The 15,880-nt window shown below is 44.8% G+C and overlaps 1 protein-coding gene across 2 annotated transcripts in view; it reads right to left on the bottom strand.

Annotated features, from left to right (window-relative positions):
• The window catches only part of phactr2 (phosphatase and actin regulator 2), a 47,795-nt gene that overhangs the window by 15,765 nt on the left and 16,150 nt on the right, over positions 1 to 15,880 (bottom strand). For both annotated transcript variants that reach the window (XM_084141979.1, XM_084141980.1), the window contains exons 2-4: positions 13,154 to 13,321; positions 5,848 to 5,922; positions 5,119 to 5,259 (exon numbers count right to left, since the gene is read on the bottom strand). In XM_084141979.1, coding sequence (XP_083998105.1) covers positions 5,119 to 5,259; positions 5,848 to 5,922; positions 13,154 to 13,321 — 384 coding nt within the window. The remainder of the gene's footprint in view (positions 1 to 5,118; positions 5,260 to 5,847; positions 5,923 to 13,153; positions 13,322 to 15,880) is intronic.

Here is a 15,880-nt window from a genome sequence, read left to right as displayed (position 1 = left end):
CAATCTTCTTTTAGCACTATTTTTTCAGCACTTTTATTCAGACACATCTAGCCACTGGGATTTTTGCCCATTCTTCAAGGCAAAACTGCTCCAGCTCCTTCAAGTTGGATGGGTTCTGCTGGTGTACAGCAATCTTTAAGTCGCACCAGAGATTCTCAATTGGATTGAGGTCTGGGCTTTGAGTAGGCCATTCCAAGACATTTAAAATGTTTCCCCTTAAAACACTCGAGTGTTGCTTTAGCAGTATGCTTAGGGTCATTGTCCTGCTGGAAGGTGAACCTCCGTCCCAGTCTCAAATCTCTGGAAGACTGAAACAGGTTTCCCTCAAGAATTTCCCTGTATTTAGCGCCATCCATAATTTCTTCAATTCTGACCAGTCCCTGCAGATGAAAAACATCCCCACAGCATGATGCTGTCACCACCATGCTTCACTGTGGGGATGGTGTTCTCGGGGTGATGAGAGGTGTTGGGTTTTCGCCAGACATAGCGATTTCCTTGATGGCCAAAAAGCTCAATTTTAGTCTCATCTGACCAGAGTACCTTCTTCCATATGTTTGGGGAGTCTCCCACATGCCTTTTGGCGAACACCAAACGTGTTTGCTTATTTTTTTCTTTAAGCAATGGCTTTTATCTGGCCACTCTTCCGTAAAGCCCAGCTCTGTGGAGTGTACGGCTTAAAGTGGTCCTATGGACAGATACTCCAATCTCTGCTGTGGAGCGTTGCAGCTCCTTCAGGGTTATCTTTGGTCTCTTTGTTGCCTCTCTGATTAATGCTCTCCTTGCCTGGTCCGTGAGTTTTGGTGGGCAGCCCTCTCTTGGCAGGTTTGTTGTGGTGCCATATTCTTTCCATTTTTTAATAATGGATTTAATGGTGCTCCGTGGGATGTTCAAAGTTTCGGATATTTTTTTATAACCCAACCCTGATCTGTACTTCTCCACAACTTTGTCCCTGACCTGTTTGGAGAGCTCCTTGGTCTTCATGGTGCCGCTTGCTTGGTGGTGCCCCTTGCTTAGTGGTGTTGCAGACTCTGGGGCCTTTCAGAACAGGTGTATACATACTGATATCATGTGACAGATCATGTGACACTTAAATAAAGTCCAACTGTGTGCAATCTAACTAATTATGTGACTTCTGAAGGTAATTGGTTGCACCAGATCTTATTTAGGGGCTTCATAGCAAAGGGGGCGAATACATATGCACGCACCACTTTTCCGTTATTTATTTTTTAGAATTTTTTGAAACAAGTTATTTTTTTAATTCCACTTCACCAATTTGGACTATTATGTGTATGTCCATTACATGAAATCCAAATAAAAATCTATTTAAATTACAGGTTGTAATGCAACAAAATAGGAAAAACGCCAAGGGGGATTAATATTTTCGCAAGGCACTGTTTATACAGCACCAGTCAAAAGTGTGGACACACCTACTCATTCAAGGGTTTTTCTTTATTTTTACTATTTTCTACATTGTAGAATAATAGTGAAGACATCAAAACTATGAAATAACACATATGGAATCATGATTCTTCAAAGTAGCCACCCTTTGCCTTAAATGAGAGCTTTGCACACTCTTGGCATTCTCTCAACCAGCTTCATGAGGTAGACACCTGGAATGCATTTCAATTAACAGGTGTGCCTTCTTAAAAGTTAATTTGTGGAATTTCTTAAATTCCAAAGAAAAAGCCATATCTCAGACTGCCCATATTAATCATTTATTTTTATTGGCCAGTCTGAGATATGGCTTTTTCTTTGTAACTCTGCCTAGAAGGTCAGCATCCCGGAGTCGCCTCTTCACTGTTGACATTGAGACTGGTGTTTTGCGGGTACTATTTAATGAAGCTGCCAGTTGAGGACCTGTGAGGCTTCTGTTTCTCAAACTAGACACTAATGTATTTGTCCTCTTGCTCAGTTGTGCACCAGGGCCTCCCACTCCTCTTTCTATTCTGGTTAAAGCCAGTTTGCGCTGTTCTGTGAAGGGAGTAGTACACAGCGTTGTACGAGATCTTCAGTTTCTTGGCAATTTCTCACATGGAATAGCCTTCATTTCTCAGAACAAGAATAGACTGACGAGATTCAGAAGAAAGTTATTTGTTTCTGGCCATTTTGAGCCTGTAATCGAACCCACAATTACTGATGCTCCAGATACTCAACTAGTCTCAAGAAGGCCAGTTGTATTGCTTCTTTAATCAGCACAACAGTTTTCAGCTGTGCTAACATAATTGCAAAAGGGTTTTCTAATGATCAATTAGCCTTTGAAAATGATAAACTTGGATTAGCAAACACAACGTGCCATTGGAACACAGGACTGAAGGTTGCTGATAAATGGGCCTCTGTAGCCTATGTAGATATTCCATAAAGAAATCAGCCGTTTCCAGCTACAGTAGCCATTTACAACATTAATAATGTCTACACTGTATTTCTGATCAATTTGATGTTATTTTAAATGGACAAAAAAAAAGGACATTTCTAAGTGACCCCAAACTTTTGCACGTAGTGTATGTATATATATATATATATATATATATATATATATATATATATATATATATATATATATATATATATACACATACACACATATACATACACACACATACATACATACATACTCAGCAAAAAAATATAATTCGTAAAAATCCAAATAACTTCACAGATCTTCGTTGTAAAGGGTTTAAACACTGTTTCCCATGCTTGTTCAATGAACCATAAACAATTAAATGAACATGCACCTGTGGAACGGTCGTTAAGACACTAACAGCTTACAGACGGTAGGCAATTAAGGTCACAGTTATGAAAACTTAGGACACTAAAGAGGCCTTTCTACTGACTCTGAAAAACACCAAAAGAAAGATGCCCAGGGTCCCTGCTCATCTGCGTGAACGTGCCTTAGGAAGCATGAGGAGGAAGCATGAGGACTGCAGATGTGGCCAGGGCATTAAATTGCAATGTCCGTACTGTGAGACGCCTAAGACAGTACTACAGGGAGACAGGACGGACAGCTGATCATCCTCGCAGTGGCAGAACACATGTAACAACACCTGCACAGGATCAGTACATCCGAATATCACACCTGCGGGACAGGTACAGGATGGCAACAACAACTGCCCGAGTTACATCAGGAACACACAAGCCCTCCATCAGTGCTCAGACTATCCGCAATAGGCTGAGAGAGGCTGGACTGAGGGCTTGTAGGCCTGTTGTAAGGCAGGTCCTCACCAGACATCACCGGCAACAACGTCGCCTATGGGCACAAACCCACCGTCGCTGGACCAGACAGGACTGGCAAAAGGTGCTCTTCACTGACGAGTCGCGGTTTTGTCTCACCGGGGTGATGGTCGGATTCGCGTTTATCGTCGAAGGAATGAGCGTTACACCAAGGCCTGTACTCTGGAGCGGGATCGATTTTGGAGGTGGAGGGTCTGTCATGGTCTGGGGCGGTGTGTCACAGCATCATCGGACTGAGCTTGTTGTCATTGCAGGCAATCTCAATCTCAACGCTGTGCGTTACAGGGAAGACATCCTCCTCCCTCATGTGGTACCCTTCCTGCAGGCTCATCCTGACATTACACACCAGCATGACAATGCCACCAGCCATACTGCTTGTTCTGTGCGTGATTTCCTGCAAGACAGGAATATCAGTGTTCTGCCATGACCAGCGAAGAACCCGGATCTCAATCCCATTGAGCACGTCTTGGACCTGTTGGATCGGTGGGTGAGGGCTAGGGCCATTCCCCCCCAGAAATGTCAGGGAACTGGCAGGTGCCTTGGTGGAAGAGTGGGGTAACATCTCACAGCAAGAACTGACAAATCTGGTGCAGTCCATGAGGAGGAGATGCACTGCAGTACTTAATGCAGCTGGTGGCCACACCAGATACTGACTGTTACTTTTCATTTTGACCCCCCCTTTGTTCAGGGACACATTATTCCATTTCTGTGGAACTTGTTCAGTTTATGTCTCAGTTGTTGAATCTTGTTATGTTCATACAAATATTTACACATGTTAAGTTTGCTGAAAATAAACGCAGTTGACAGTGAGAGGACGTTTCTTTTTTTGTTGAGTATATATATATATATATATATATATATATATATATATAGTGTGTGTGTGTATATATATATATATATATATACACACACACACAAAATGTATGTATGTATGTACTGTATCCATCCATCTCTGAGGGGTTGGGGAAAAAAGCAGAAGACAAATGTCCATCTAGTATGGACTAATAAAGTATATTTTATTGAGTCATTATAGTATGATTTCTCTTCACATTCCTCTCATCTGAGCTATCACGACCAAGCTCATGATGCCTTCAATAAAGCAACACATTATTGCCAGGCAGAGCCCTCAGTGCCCGGGTACTGTAGATGAGGCATTATCTGGGTATCTGCCCTGACAGGGCGCCAAATGGCTCCATAATGAACTGAGGCCTCATTTCAATCAGTCTTCCTGACCCGCACTGACCAGCTGAACCACTCTGTATGTGTTGTTGGAGAGAGATCTAGCTGGTCATCCCAGTTTGTCTTTGGTCTTAAGTGGGGAGCAGTTGAGTGGCTTACTATTGATCTGAAGAGGCCAGAGCTCTGGCTCCAGTGGTTCAATAGAGGCCCACATTGTTATGGTCAGTAGAGTAGAGGGCCTTTGATCACTGCAGAAGTTACAGCTTCCTTTGATCTGCATGGCTTAAGAATAGGGGATTTCTGCTCTTTCGTTTCTCTATCGGACTGTCAAGGGGATTTAACATAGGTGTTTCTGGATACATTCTGTTGGAGTGTGCAGCATTGTGCTTATCGGTCAGGGGCTTCTGCTAAAAGATCAACAGCGATGGAGACGTGTTAATGGATATGGGATGGAAAAATTGAATTGAGGAACCCCCACAACACTTTAAAAGCTTCAGATGGCAATACTCCTGCAGGTCTAAAATGGTGATATTGACCATTAGTGGATGGGTTATTGCTCTGTCCAGACTCCTGCTTGGAGGTCAAAGCCAAAATAGGAAGCGCTAGTGGACACATTATTCAATTGGAGCTCACCGAATGGATTTACACCATGCCATTTCATTTCGCTTTGGCCTGCTTGCAGACAAACGTGTTAAAAGCATTCCAGTATACCTGCTTTGTCCTCAGCATTCTCCGACCCTTCTGTCTTCTCCTCCGAAGGCGTTTGCGTCGACTCTATGTCAACTTTGACCTCATCTGACCCCACACTAGGCGTGGCATGGCCATTTAGATTCTCAGAGTTCACTGGCTCCTCTGGTGCAAATGAAACATTTAAGTGTTAGCAGGGGGTGAGAATGGGGCACATTTTATCTGACATTACCTGACATTTAACTGAAAGCTATTTTACTACATCCACTAATTATACAGTACACACAAGGAATGTAAGAAGAAAGGAGGCTTCCATCTTGAGACATTTCCCATCAGCTTAGGTCCCCATAAGAACAAAATTAAATGTGTCTTCATTGATGCAGAATTTAGGTATTGTTACATTGGAGTGTAACAATGCAGGGGTGGGAACTACAGTACAGTGTACCAGGAGGACACAAACAACTTAGATGGGACTGCAGTTTGGGTTTCTTCCCCATCGTAGCAACAGCTAACATCAGGGAGTATCCCGCTGGTTATAAAAACACTATTAAACTTGTTGCTGCAGGTACATTTCTTAAACACTAGTCTAGGGCAGCAGCTCCTGTGAGAGCGTTTTTTGGCATCACAATGCCACAGAGGGAAACCAGGGTTTGGGGTGGGACTTCTGCTCAATACAATTTAAGGCCTAAAATAAACAAAAATGGAACACTCAGCACACTGTTAGATTTCATTAATTTTCCCGCCGTAACTCACCTTGATCGGGAATGAGAACGCCTCGTCTTATCAGCTCCTCTCGACTTTGCCTCGTGGATATTTTCCTCTCCAGAACTACGGATATGAGCAAGGCAGAGTTATTAATCATTGACCAGATACAGTCATTAATTATGTGCCCTTTGCAATGACAGGGGAGGACACACACACACACACACAAACACAGAATACAAATCAGGGATTAAATAAAAGTACAGGAACAATTCCACAGAGGAATCAATGAGAACAGGCCATGTGAAAGATGGACAGCTTAGGGGCATGGAGCTGTGATGCAGTAGAGGGAAAGTAGCATTAAATATGTAAATGATGATCCTTCTAAGGCTTTATGGAACTCCTATTCTCTATCATTAATAGTACTTGCATGACAATCCCACAGTGAACTGTTACACGAGCCTTGAGGAGAGATTGTGGTGAAGAGAACGGATTAGTACTAACTAGAGGCTGTCCAAGGTGAGATAAAAAGGAGTAAACTGCATAGGACTAATACAATACCTGGTATGACTAGGGCTGTGGAGGTCATGACATTTTGTCAGCCGGTATTGTCATGCAAATCAATCAAATGTATTTATAAAGCCCTTTTAACATCAGCAGATGTCACAAAGTGCTATATAGAAACCCAGCCTAAAACCCCAAACAGCAAGCAATGCAGATGTAGAAGCACGGTGCCTGCCGGTCTCATGGTAATTGACCTCAAATTAACATAAAACACATTTAGCATCTCCAGGCCTCCACGCATAGGCCTACAAGCTGCTGATGCGCGTCTTTGGAACATCTACATTTTAAAAAATTAGAATAAATGACAATAAATCCATTATTGTAAGCAGGTCTAAAGAAAAATTATGATATGAAGAAAATGTATTTCAGAAGAACAGAATATGAGTTGGCCTACTGTATGTTATCTGGCTATGCTCCATGCCATAGGCTGTAGGCTAGTTCATTTAGCAGACAATATATGCTTATAAATCCTGTGCCATTATTTTATATTATATGATTTTATAGTAAGAAGAATATAATTGAACTTAGCTGGATAAAATAGAAAATATATATATGAGTGAGCATATGAAGTGGCTATGTTGAGTGATAATTTGAAACAGGTCCTATATGCTAGAGTTATTTGGCAACTTTAGTTGTGAATAATACAAACCTTAGAATGTCTTAGAAATCAAAACATACATGGGACTGCATGATGCGACTACAGGCTATTGAAGATTTGAGAAAGTCACAAAATAAAGCTTGCACTCTGTTCCTTGCCTCAGGCTGCACACACTCTGTGATGGGTGACCATATTTTCACCCATCACAATATTCTCAATTTAATATTGTCTTTATTAATATGTCAAATTTGTTTCGATTTAGAATTACACATTATAAAATGGGCAGGAACAGGGGCAGGGGAAAAAAGACATGTCATCCATATGAACTCGAATAGTGAATGGAGGCCGCTTTCCCGCAGATTGTTTTTCAATCATGCAGGGTAGGCTACACCGGTTTTATAATGGAGCATGTGCTTAATATGAGAAGCTGAGAAATAAATATAGTAGCAGCTGGGATCCTCCTCTTTTTAGTGGCAACAATCAAAACTCTGCTTTCACACTGGATTGCATATAGAAAGGTCTGGGCTCATAGTAACACTTATTTCACTCCACGCACTGTTTGAGGAGCAGCCTCTCGCTGCGCGACAGGTGATATTCCGCCCAAACTCTGTATGCCATGGGCTCTCCAACCCTGTTCCTGCAGCTACTCTGTGCTTAATTTGGGAAACCAAGTAAAATCTGTTAGGGAACATCGATAGTAACTTGTTTTCGCAACAAAACATATTCCATAAAACTATTGAGAGAGAAACGCACTGTGGTAAGATATTCTGTAGCTAGATGTCACGTCTCCTCCTGTCGCACAATTGGCCCAGCGTCATCTGGGTTTGGCCGGTGTAGGCCGTCATTGTAAATAAGAATTTGTTCTTAACTGACTTATAAAATAAAATAAAAATATAAATATAGCCCTGGACTGTTCAGTGTTGTGTTGTGTGTGATTGTTAGTGTCTTGTCGTGCACTTGTTGTTCTCTTGCTCAGTGTTAAGTAAACCTTTACATTGTTGATTCCTGCGTCTGCGTCCTGCCTCTTCGTATCCTCAGTACTCGTCACAGAATCACACACCAATCACGAAGATGGATGCAGCAGGTAATCCTCCTGGAGTTTCCCAGTGCCTCGACCAGCACCAGCAGCAGATTGCCCAGCTGAACGCTGCCATGCAGGAAGTGCTCCTAACCTCAGGGAGCGGTGAATGCACCCAGTCCACCTCCTCCCATGCTATCACCAACGTCTAAGGGACCCATCGCGCTGCCGGAGTGCTATGATGGGAAAACAACGAAATGTAGAGGCTTCCTGCTACAGGTTTCACTGCATCTGGTGCGTCAGCGTGGGGCATCTCCATCGGACCAAGCCAGGATAGCGCTGGTGATTTCGCTACTGAAGGGAAAGGCGCTGGATTGGGCCACGGCAGTCTGGGAAGGAGGTGAGGCCGCAACACTTCCCTTCTCCACCTTCCTCGCTTGGTTCAGGGTGGTGTTTGATCATCCCACGGAGGGAAAGGACGGGGGTGAGCGTCTCCTCCGGCTACAACAGGGAGAGGGGGCCGCGTTCGAGTACGCCCTGAGCTTTAGCACTGTGGCAGCGTCTTCCGGCTGGAATGAGCGTGCTCTGCACACAGCCTTCACGAGAGACTTACGGGAGGACATCACGATGGAACTCGCATGTCGGGACGACGAGATGGACCTTGACACCCTCATTGCCACGTCCATTCGTCTTGACGACATGTTGAGAGACTGACGGCGTTCCCAACACCTCCCGGAGCCTCGACGCTCACCCCATCTGAGCTATGGAAGCCGCCCTGCCTCCGAGTCCTCACCCATGGAGGTGGGCAGCACCCCCTACACCACCAAGGACCACAGATCTCCTGGCGGCTCCTTATCTAGGCGGTATGACTCCCGTCGCCACTCCGTGAATGTTCCTTCATCACCTGTCACCAATCCATTGTTTTTAGTTCCCCTAACGGTGAATGGTTCTTCCTTCTCTTAACTTTCCACGGCAATGATAGATTCCGGATCAGCGGGGAACCTTATAGATAGGGAGCTGGTCTTTGAATGGGGGTTTCCCACCGTGCCACTGCCTTCTCCGCTACACGTCACCTCGCTGGAAAATAAACCAATTGGATCAGGCACCATTACGCACGTCACTCTCCCCATCACCATTCCCACACTACCGGAGCACCACGAGGAGCTGTCCTTCCACATCGTCACATAACCCTTCACCAGATAGTCTTGGAATTGTCCTGGCTCAGACTACACAACCCCACCATCAATTGGATCACCAAGAGGATCACATCTTGGTCCCCCTCATGCAGGAGGACCTGCCTGCCGGTGGTTTGTTGTTTGGAGTCCGCCCAGCCCAACATTCCACGTGAGAACACAGATCTCTCCAATGTCTTCTCTGCCTCCAAGGCTATGTGTCTCCCTCCTCACAGGCCCTTGGACTGCACCATTGACCTGCTGGAGGGACAACACCCCCAGAAGAGTCGCATTTACTCCCTCTCCATAGCGGAGACTGAGGCCATGGAGAAGTATGTGGCGGAGACCCTGAAACAGGGGTTCATCAGACGCTCTACCTCTCCTGCCTCCGCCAGCTTCTTCTTCCTGGCCAAAAATGACGGAGGACTGAGGCCGTGCATTGACTACCGGGGGCTGAACGCAGTCTCCACCAAGTACCGGTACCCCCTCCCTCTGGTTCCGTCGGCCAGCAGCTGCGAGGGGCCCGGTATTTTACCAAATTGGACCTGAGGAGTGCCTACAACCTGATCCGAATCTGGGAAGGAGACGAGTGGAAGACGGCATTCAGCACTACCTCAGGCCACTATGAATACTGCGTCATGCCCTACGGCCTCGCCAACGCACCTTCCATGTTCCAGTCCTTCGCCAATGACGTGTTCCGAGACATGCTGACAGGTGGTGGTGTACTTCGACAATATCCTGATCTGCTCGGCTACGTTCGAGGAGCACGTCAGGGACGTCAGAGCGGTCCTACTCCGCCTCCGGGAACACAGCCTGTTGGTGAAGGGGGAGAAATGTGAATTCCAACAACAGGCCATCTCCTTCCAGGGACACAGGATCAGTCCTCAGGGGGTGTTCATGGAAAGAGCGAAGACGGACGACGTCAGGTCATGGCCAGTCCCCACCACCATCAAGGGCCTACAGAGCTTCCTGGGCTTCGCAAATTTCTACCGGCTTTTCATCAGGTCCTTCAGCTCCATAGCCACCCGCTCACCTTTCTCCTTAAGGGGGGGCCTCAGAAGCTGGCCTGGAACCCTGAGGCTGACGCTACCTTCAAGAGGCTGAAGGAGAGGTTCGCCACAGCGCCCCTCCTAAAACACCCAGATCCAGCTCGTCCTTTCATCCTGGAGGTGGATGCATCTGAGGAGGGCGTGGGTGGCGTCCCCTCCCCCAGCTGCAAGGTAAGCCAGAGAAAATGTATCACTGTGCCTTTTACTCTAAAAAGCTTACCGCGGCAGAGAGGGACTATGGAGTTGGAGACAGGGAGCTGTTGGCGGTGGTCCTCGCTCTGGAGGAATGGAGACACTGGCTGGAGGGCGCAGTCCATCCATTCCGGATTCTCACTGACCACCGGAATTTGGAGCACGTACGGGCAGCGAAACGGATGAAATCTCGTCATGCCAGGTGGGCCCAATTTCTTACTCGCTTTCAGTTTATTCTGTCCTACCACCCAGGATCCCAGAATGAAGAAAGCCATCCTCTCCAGGACGCACCATACCGGAGAAAGGAAGGTTCTGGGGGGTCCTATCCTGCCTCCGTCTCTCATCGTGGCACCTGTCGTTTGGGATGTGGACGAAGACATCCGCCTGCCGGCTCAGGAGGACCCAGCGCCTGCCAACGCCCCTCCGGGGCGCGTGTATGTACCCACCAGGGTCCGTGACCGCCTGCTGATCTGGGCGCACACCACCCTTACGGCAGGACACTCAGGTATGGGTACTGTCACGTCTCCTCCTGTTGCTCCCGTCCGGCGCTCTGATTCGCCAGTCTACTGAGCCACCGGTCTGAGCGCACCACCTCGGCAACACCGGAATGGAAACCCAACGCACCCTAATCACCTCCAGCGCACCTGCACCTCATCATCTCATCACCACCCCTATATAACCCTGGACTGTTCAGTGATGTGCTGTGTGTGATTGTTAGTGTCTTGTCGTGTACTCGCTCTTTGTTGTTCTCTTGCTCAGTGTTAAGTAAACCTTTACATTGTTGATTCCTGTGTCTGCGTCCTGCCTCTTCGTATCCTCAGTACTCGTCACACTAGGGGTAAAGTGTCAGCCTATTAATTAAGAAAATATAAAAAATGCCCTATTACCAGGCTATTTTAAATCGAATACAAATTCACTATAATTGTAGGCTAACTCTGGAAGCTGCCCTGCACAATCAATGAACCAACAGCATCGCCTAGGCCTACAGGTTCTCTCCTAGACTCGTTGATAGAAAGTTTGGAGCATAGCATAAGGTAACCAGTCCATCCAGTATGCATAATAATACAGTCCACACTCAAAGGCGATTACTAGAATGTGTTTAATTTTGGAGAATACCAAAGACATCTTACATCAGTTTTTTTATAAAAAAAATTTGCCGTGCGTAATATGCGGTAGGTTATTAGGCTATGTGTTGTATAACGGCACAATCATAATTCTGTTTTTCTTTAGGGCTTGGGCTCATATGTATAAGCTTTAATATGCGTATGGGTGTTTGAATTAATCATCCCCTTAGAAAGCGCTGTCCATTTAGTTGTATTAGGCTTTGAAACGAGATCCACAATGACCATGTTTTCCACTCAGTTTCAACCTGTTGTTGAACTTCTTTCTTCAAATTGATCGATCACAGTGAAGTGAGTTTTAAAAGCATGATACTGTTTTGATGATAAGTGTTTGATGTGATTTTCGATTGCATTTGCATTGATGTCAGAGTGGTTAGAGGGACAATAGAGCGCTGAGTATCAGGCCATTAGCAACCTGACGGTCGTTAGCGAGTTGGGTACTACCAACGCATGTCCAGAGTGCATAAAAGATTACAGTGACTCAACGGTCACGTGGAATTTTACTGCGGTCATGACTCATGACTGCCAGTGTGGCGGTAATACGGTCACCGCAACAGTCCTAGGTATGACCAATCGTCTTCAGTCCACACCAGAGGAGTGTTCTCAGAACTGAAGCCTTTAGATAATGTAATCTGCTTGCAACTTTCATTTAGGCCTAGTTCTTCTAGTTTTCCATAGAAAAAGCGACTGACTTGGGAGCATAAAGTTTCACTCATACTAGTTATACAAGAGAAGGTTGGGCTCTATACCACCTTGCATGTGACAGATATTTCGATAGGCTGCCATAGACTGGGGATACACTGCTGACTAATGGCGGCCCAAATACAGCCATCTAACACTTTTGCCATGCAAGAGCGCACAAAGCTGCTTTTGTTCAAATTAGATGCTGCCAGACAATCACTTCCACTGTAACACGGCTAATGGAGAGCATTTGTGTTCTAAAGACGATTATCACACCAAGAGTTGAACCTGAGAAGGCCTTTGCACTACTAGCCAGACAGGCATGACACAGACGACAGACCTGGGTTCGAATAGTATTGGTTTTCTTTCAAATAGCTGCACTTGATTGAGCTTGCCTGGCACAATGGAACAAATGGGTTAGAACAAACAATGTAAACCCCGCACAGTTGGCACTCAGACAGGCTCAATCAAATGGTGAAAGTATTTGAAAGAAAACTAAAATTATTTGAAGCCAGGTCTAGTATGACATGAAGAGCTCAACATGACTGCATATGATGATCAGATATCACTTCATTTAGTTATGTGTTACATAGTACAGACAGTGGAGGATGTTTGAGAAATTAAACCCATGATCCATGATCACACTCACATTCTTTGGCAGAACTGATGTGGCATATCCAAATTAATTTCCAACCTGCCCCTAGCCAGCCTATATTCTATCGCTCGAGATCTTTACATAAATGTCAATTGTCAATATCACAAGATTTACATTAGTTAGGGCATGGCAGCGTCATACAAGATACAAACCAATGGCTTTGTGGGGGGTGAAAAATCATGTGAGGGGATAGGGAATAGAACAAGATTCATGTTTGGCATGAAAACATATGGCATGGCAACGATGGAATAGTTGGCTACAGCATAATGAAACAGTATGTGATCAGACTACTTCAGACGTACTGTACCTTTGGATAGGTCCTGAAACTTGTCACTGGTTTTCTTCTTGCGCCATTTCCAGGGTTTGAAGATCTTCCCTATAGTGGAGAGCTTCCCCTTCTGCTTCAGTGGAGGAGTCTGGGTGCTACCCACCACAACATCACAGTTGGACAGAGAAGCTTTTTCCAGTCCGTCAACTGCGGGGAAATCACACAAGGACACCTGATCAGAAATTAATGAACTTATTTACTTAGCCATGTGGAACATAGGGTAGCAAAACTACCGGTAATTTACCAAAGTTATCGGAACTTTCTGTAATTTTGTAATTAACAGGTAATCTATGGTAACTTTGGTCATTTATATTAAAACATTTTTTTTCTTAAATCCTTATATCTGTGTCCATATTGTCCATGAGTTTCTAGTGGATAGACCATGTGGTTCAAGAGAAAAGAGCCTACTTAATGAAAAAACATCTAATCAACAATGGCATAATTTTCGATTAACTCTGCAACTATTCCAACAGTTTGGCGCCAAAACATTTACAAAAACATATTGACATAGTAAAATAAATAAATATATTTGATATGTTATGAAAATTCCATACAATCCTGAATGTTTCCGAAATTCCGGTAGTTTACTTATAAACTTTGAAAGTTACCGGTAATATACCCTCCATTTGCAACACTATTGGAACATTATGCTTTACGAATTACTAAACACAAAATGAGAAAGTGGATATTGCACAATGGTGAAATCACTTCAGTATGTGTCAGAAATAAACATGTACTTTCACATGACTTTAATTAGATTTTCTAGGCCAACCATTTTGTCAACAATTATCCCAACTTTGTTGCATTTAGAAATGTCTCTTCTTTGCAAAATAAATCATCATCTCCAAAGCAAAGCAAAATAGCAGATAAAACCTTCTGATACAGCGCTGCACTAGGGCATTCACAGTGATTCATTTGTTGCTGTACTTGGCCTTAGCAACCAGATTCATGTCCTTCCCTAATCCTTTCCTTTCCTGTTTGAAAGTAAGAAGCCAGGGGAAAGGGAACAGGCTGGAATGCTAAGGCTGGAGGGGAAAAGATGAGGTGTGGCGTTTCCTCATGTCTCACTTCTCAGGAATAGGGAGGTTCCATGGCCCATGGCTGCTGAATGTTTTCACTGCACCATAAATACATGCAGTCCATACAGTATTCAGACCCCTTGACTTTTTCCACATTTTGTTACATTACAGCCTTATACTAAAATTGATTAAATAAATACAAACATCTCAGCAAAGCGAAAACAGCATTTTAGATTTTTGGCACATTTATAAAAAACAGAAATATCTTATTTACGTAAGTATTCAGACCCTTTGCTATGAGACTCGAAATTCAGCTCAGGTGCATCCTGTTTCCATTGATCATCCTTGAGATGTTTCTACAACTTGATTGGAGTCCACCTGTGGTAAATTCAATTGATTGGACATGATTTGGAAAGGCACACACCTGTATATATAAGGTCCCACAGTTGGCAGTGCATGTCAGAGCAAAAACCAAGCCATGAGGTTGAAGGAATTGTCCGTAGAGCGCCGAGACAGGATTGTCTCGAGGCACAGATCTGGGGAAGGGTACCAAAAAATGTCTGCAGCATTGAAGGTCCCCAACAACACAGTGACCTCCATCATTCTTAAATGGAAGAAGTTTGGAACCACCAAGACTCTTCCTAGAGCTGGCCGCCTGGCCAAACTGAGCAATCGGGGGAGAAGGGCCTTGGTCAGGGAGGTGAACAAGAACCCGATGGTCACTCTGACAGAGCTCTAGAGTTCCTCTGTGGAGATGGGAGAACCTTCCAGAAGGACAACCCTCTCTACAGCACTCCACCAATCAGGCCTTTATGGTAGAGTGGCCAGATGGAAGCCACTCCTCAGTAAAAGGCACATGACAGCCCGCTTGAAGTTTGCCAAAAGGCACCTAAAGACTCTCAGACCATGAGAAACAAGATTCTCTGGTCTGATGAAACCAAGATTGAACTCTTTGGCCTGAATGCCAAGTGTCACGTCTGGAGGAAACCTGGCACCATCCCTACGGTGAAGCATGGTGGCGGCAGCATCATGCTGTGGGGATGATTTTCAGCGCCAGCGACTGGGAGACTAGTCAGGATCGAGGCAAAGATGAACGGAGCAAAGTACAGAGATATCCTTGAGGAAAACCTGCTCCAGAGCGCTCATGACCTCAGACTGGGGTGAAGGTTCACCTTCCAACAGGAACCACCCAAAGCACACAGATGAGACAACGCAGGAGGGGCTTCGGGACAAGTCTCTGAATGTCCTTGAGTGGCCCAGCCAGAGCCCGGACTTGAACCCGATCGACCATCTCTGGAGACCTGAAAATAGCTGTGTAGCAACGCTCACCATTCAACCGGATCTGCAGAGAAGAATGGGAGAAACTCCCCAAATACAGGTGTGCCAAGATTGTAGCGTCATACCCAAGAAGACTTGATGCTGTAATCGCTGCCAAAAGTGCTTCAAAGTACTGAGTAAAGGATCTAAATACTTATGTAAATGTGATATTTCAGTTTTTTATTTTATATAAATTAGCAAACATTTCTAAAAACCTGTTTTTGCTTTGTCATTATTTACATTTTACATTTTAGTCATTTAGCAGATGCTCTTATCCAGAGCGACTTACAGTTAGTGAGTGCATACATTTTTAAATTATGGGGTATTGTGTGTAGATTGATGAGGAGGAAAAAACATTTTAATCAATTTT

This window comes from Coregonus lavaretus, assembly GCF_964263955.1.
Source record: "Coregonus lavaretus genome assembly, chromosome: 25".
Classification (NCBI taxonomy): domain Eukaryota; kingdom Metazoa; phylum Chordata; class Actinopteri; order Salmoniformes; family Salmonidae; genus Coregonus; species Coregonus lavaretus.
This window is presented reverse-complemented; position numbering and strand designations above follow the sequence as displayed.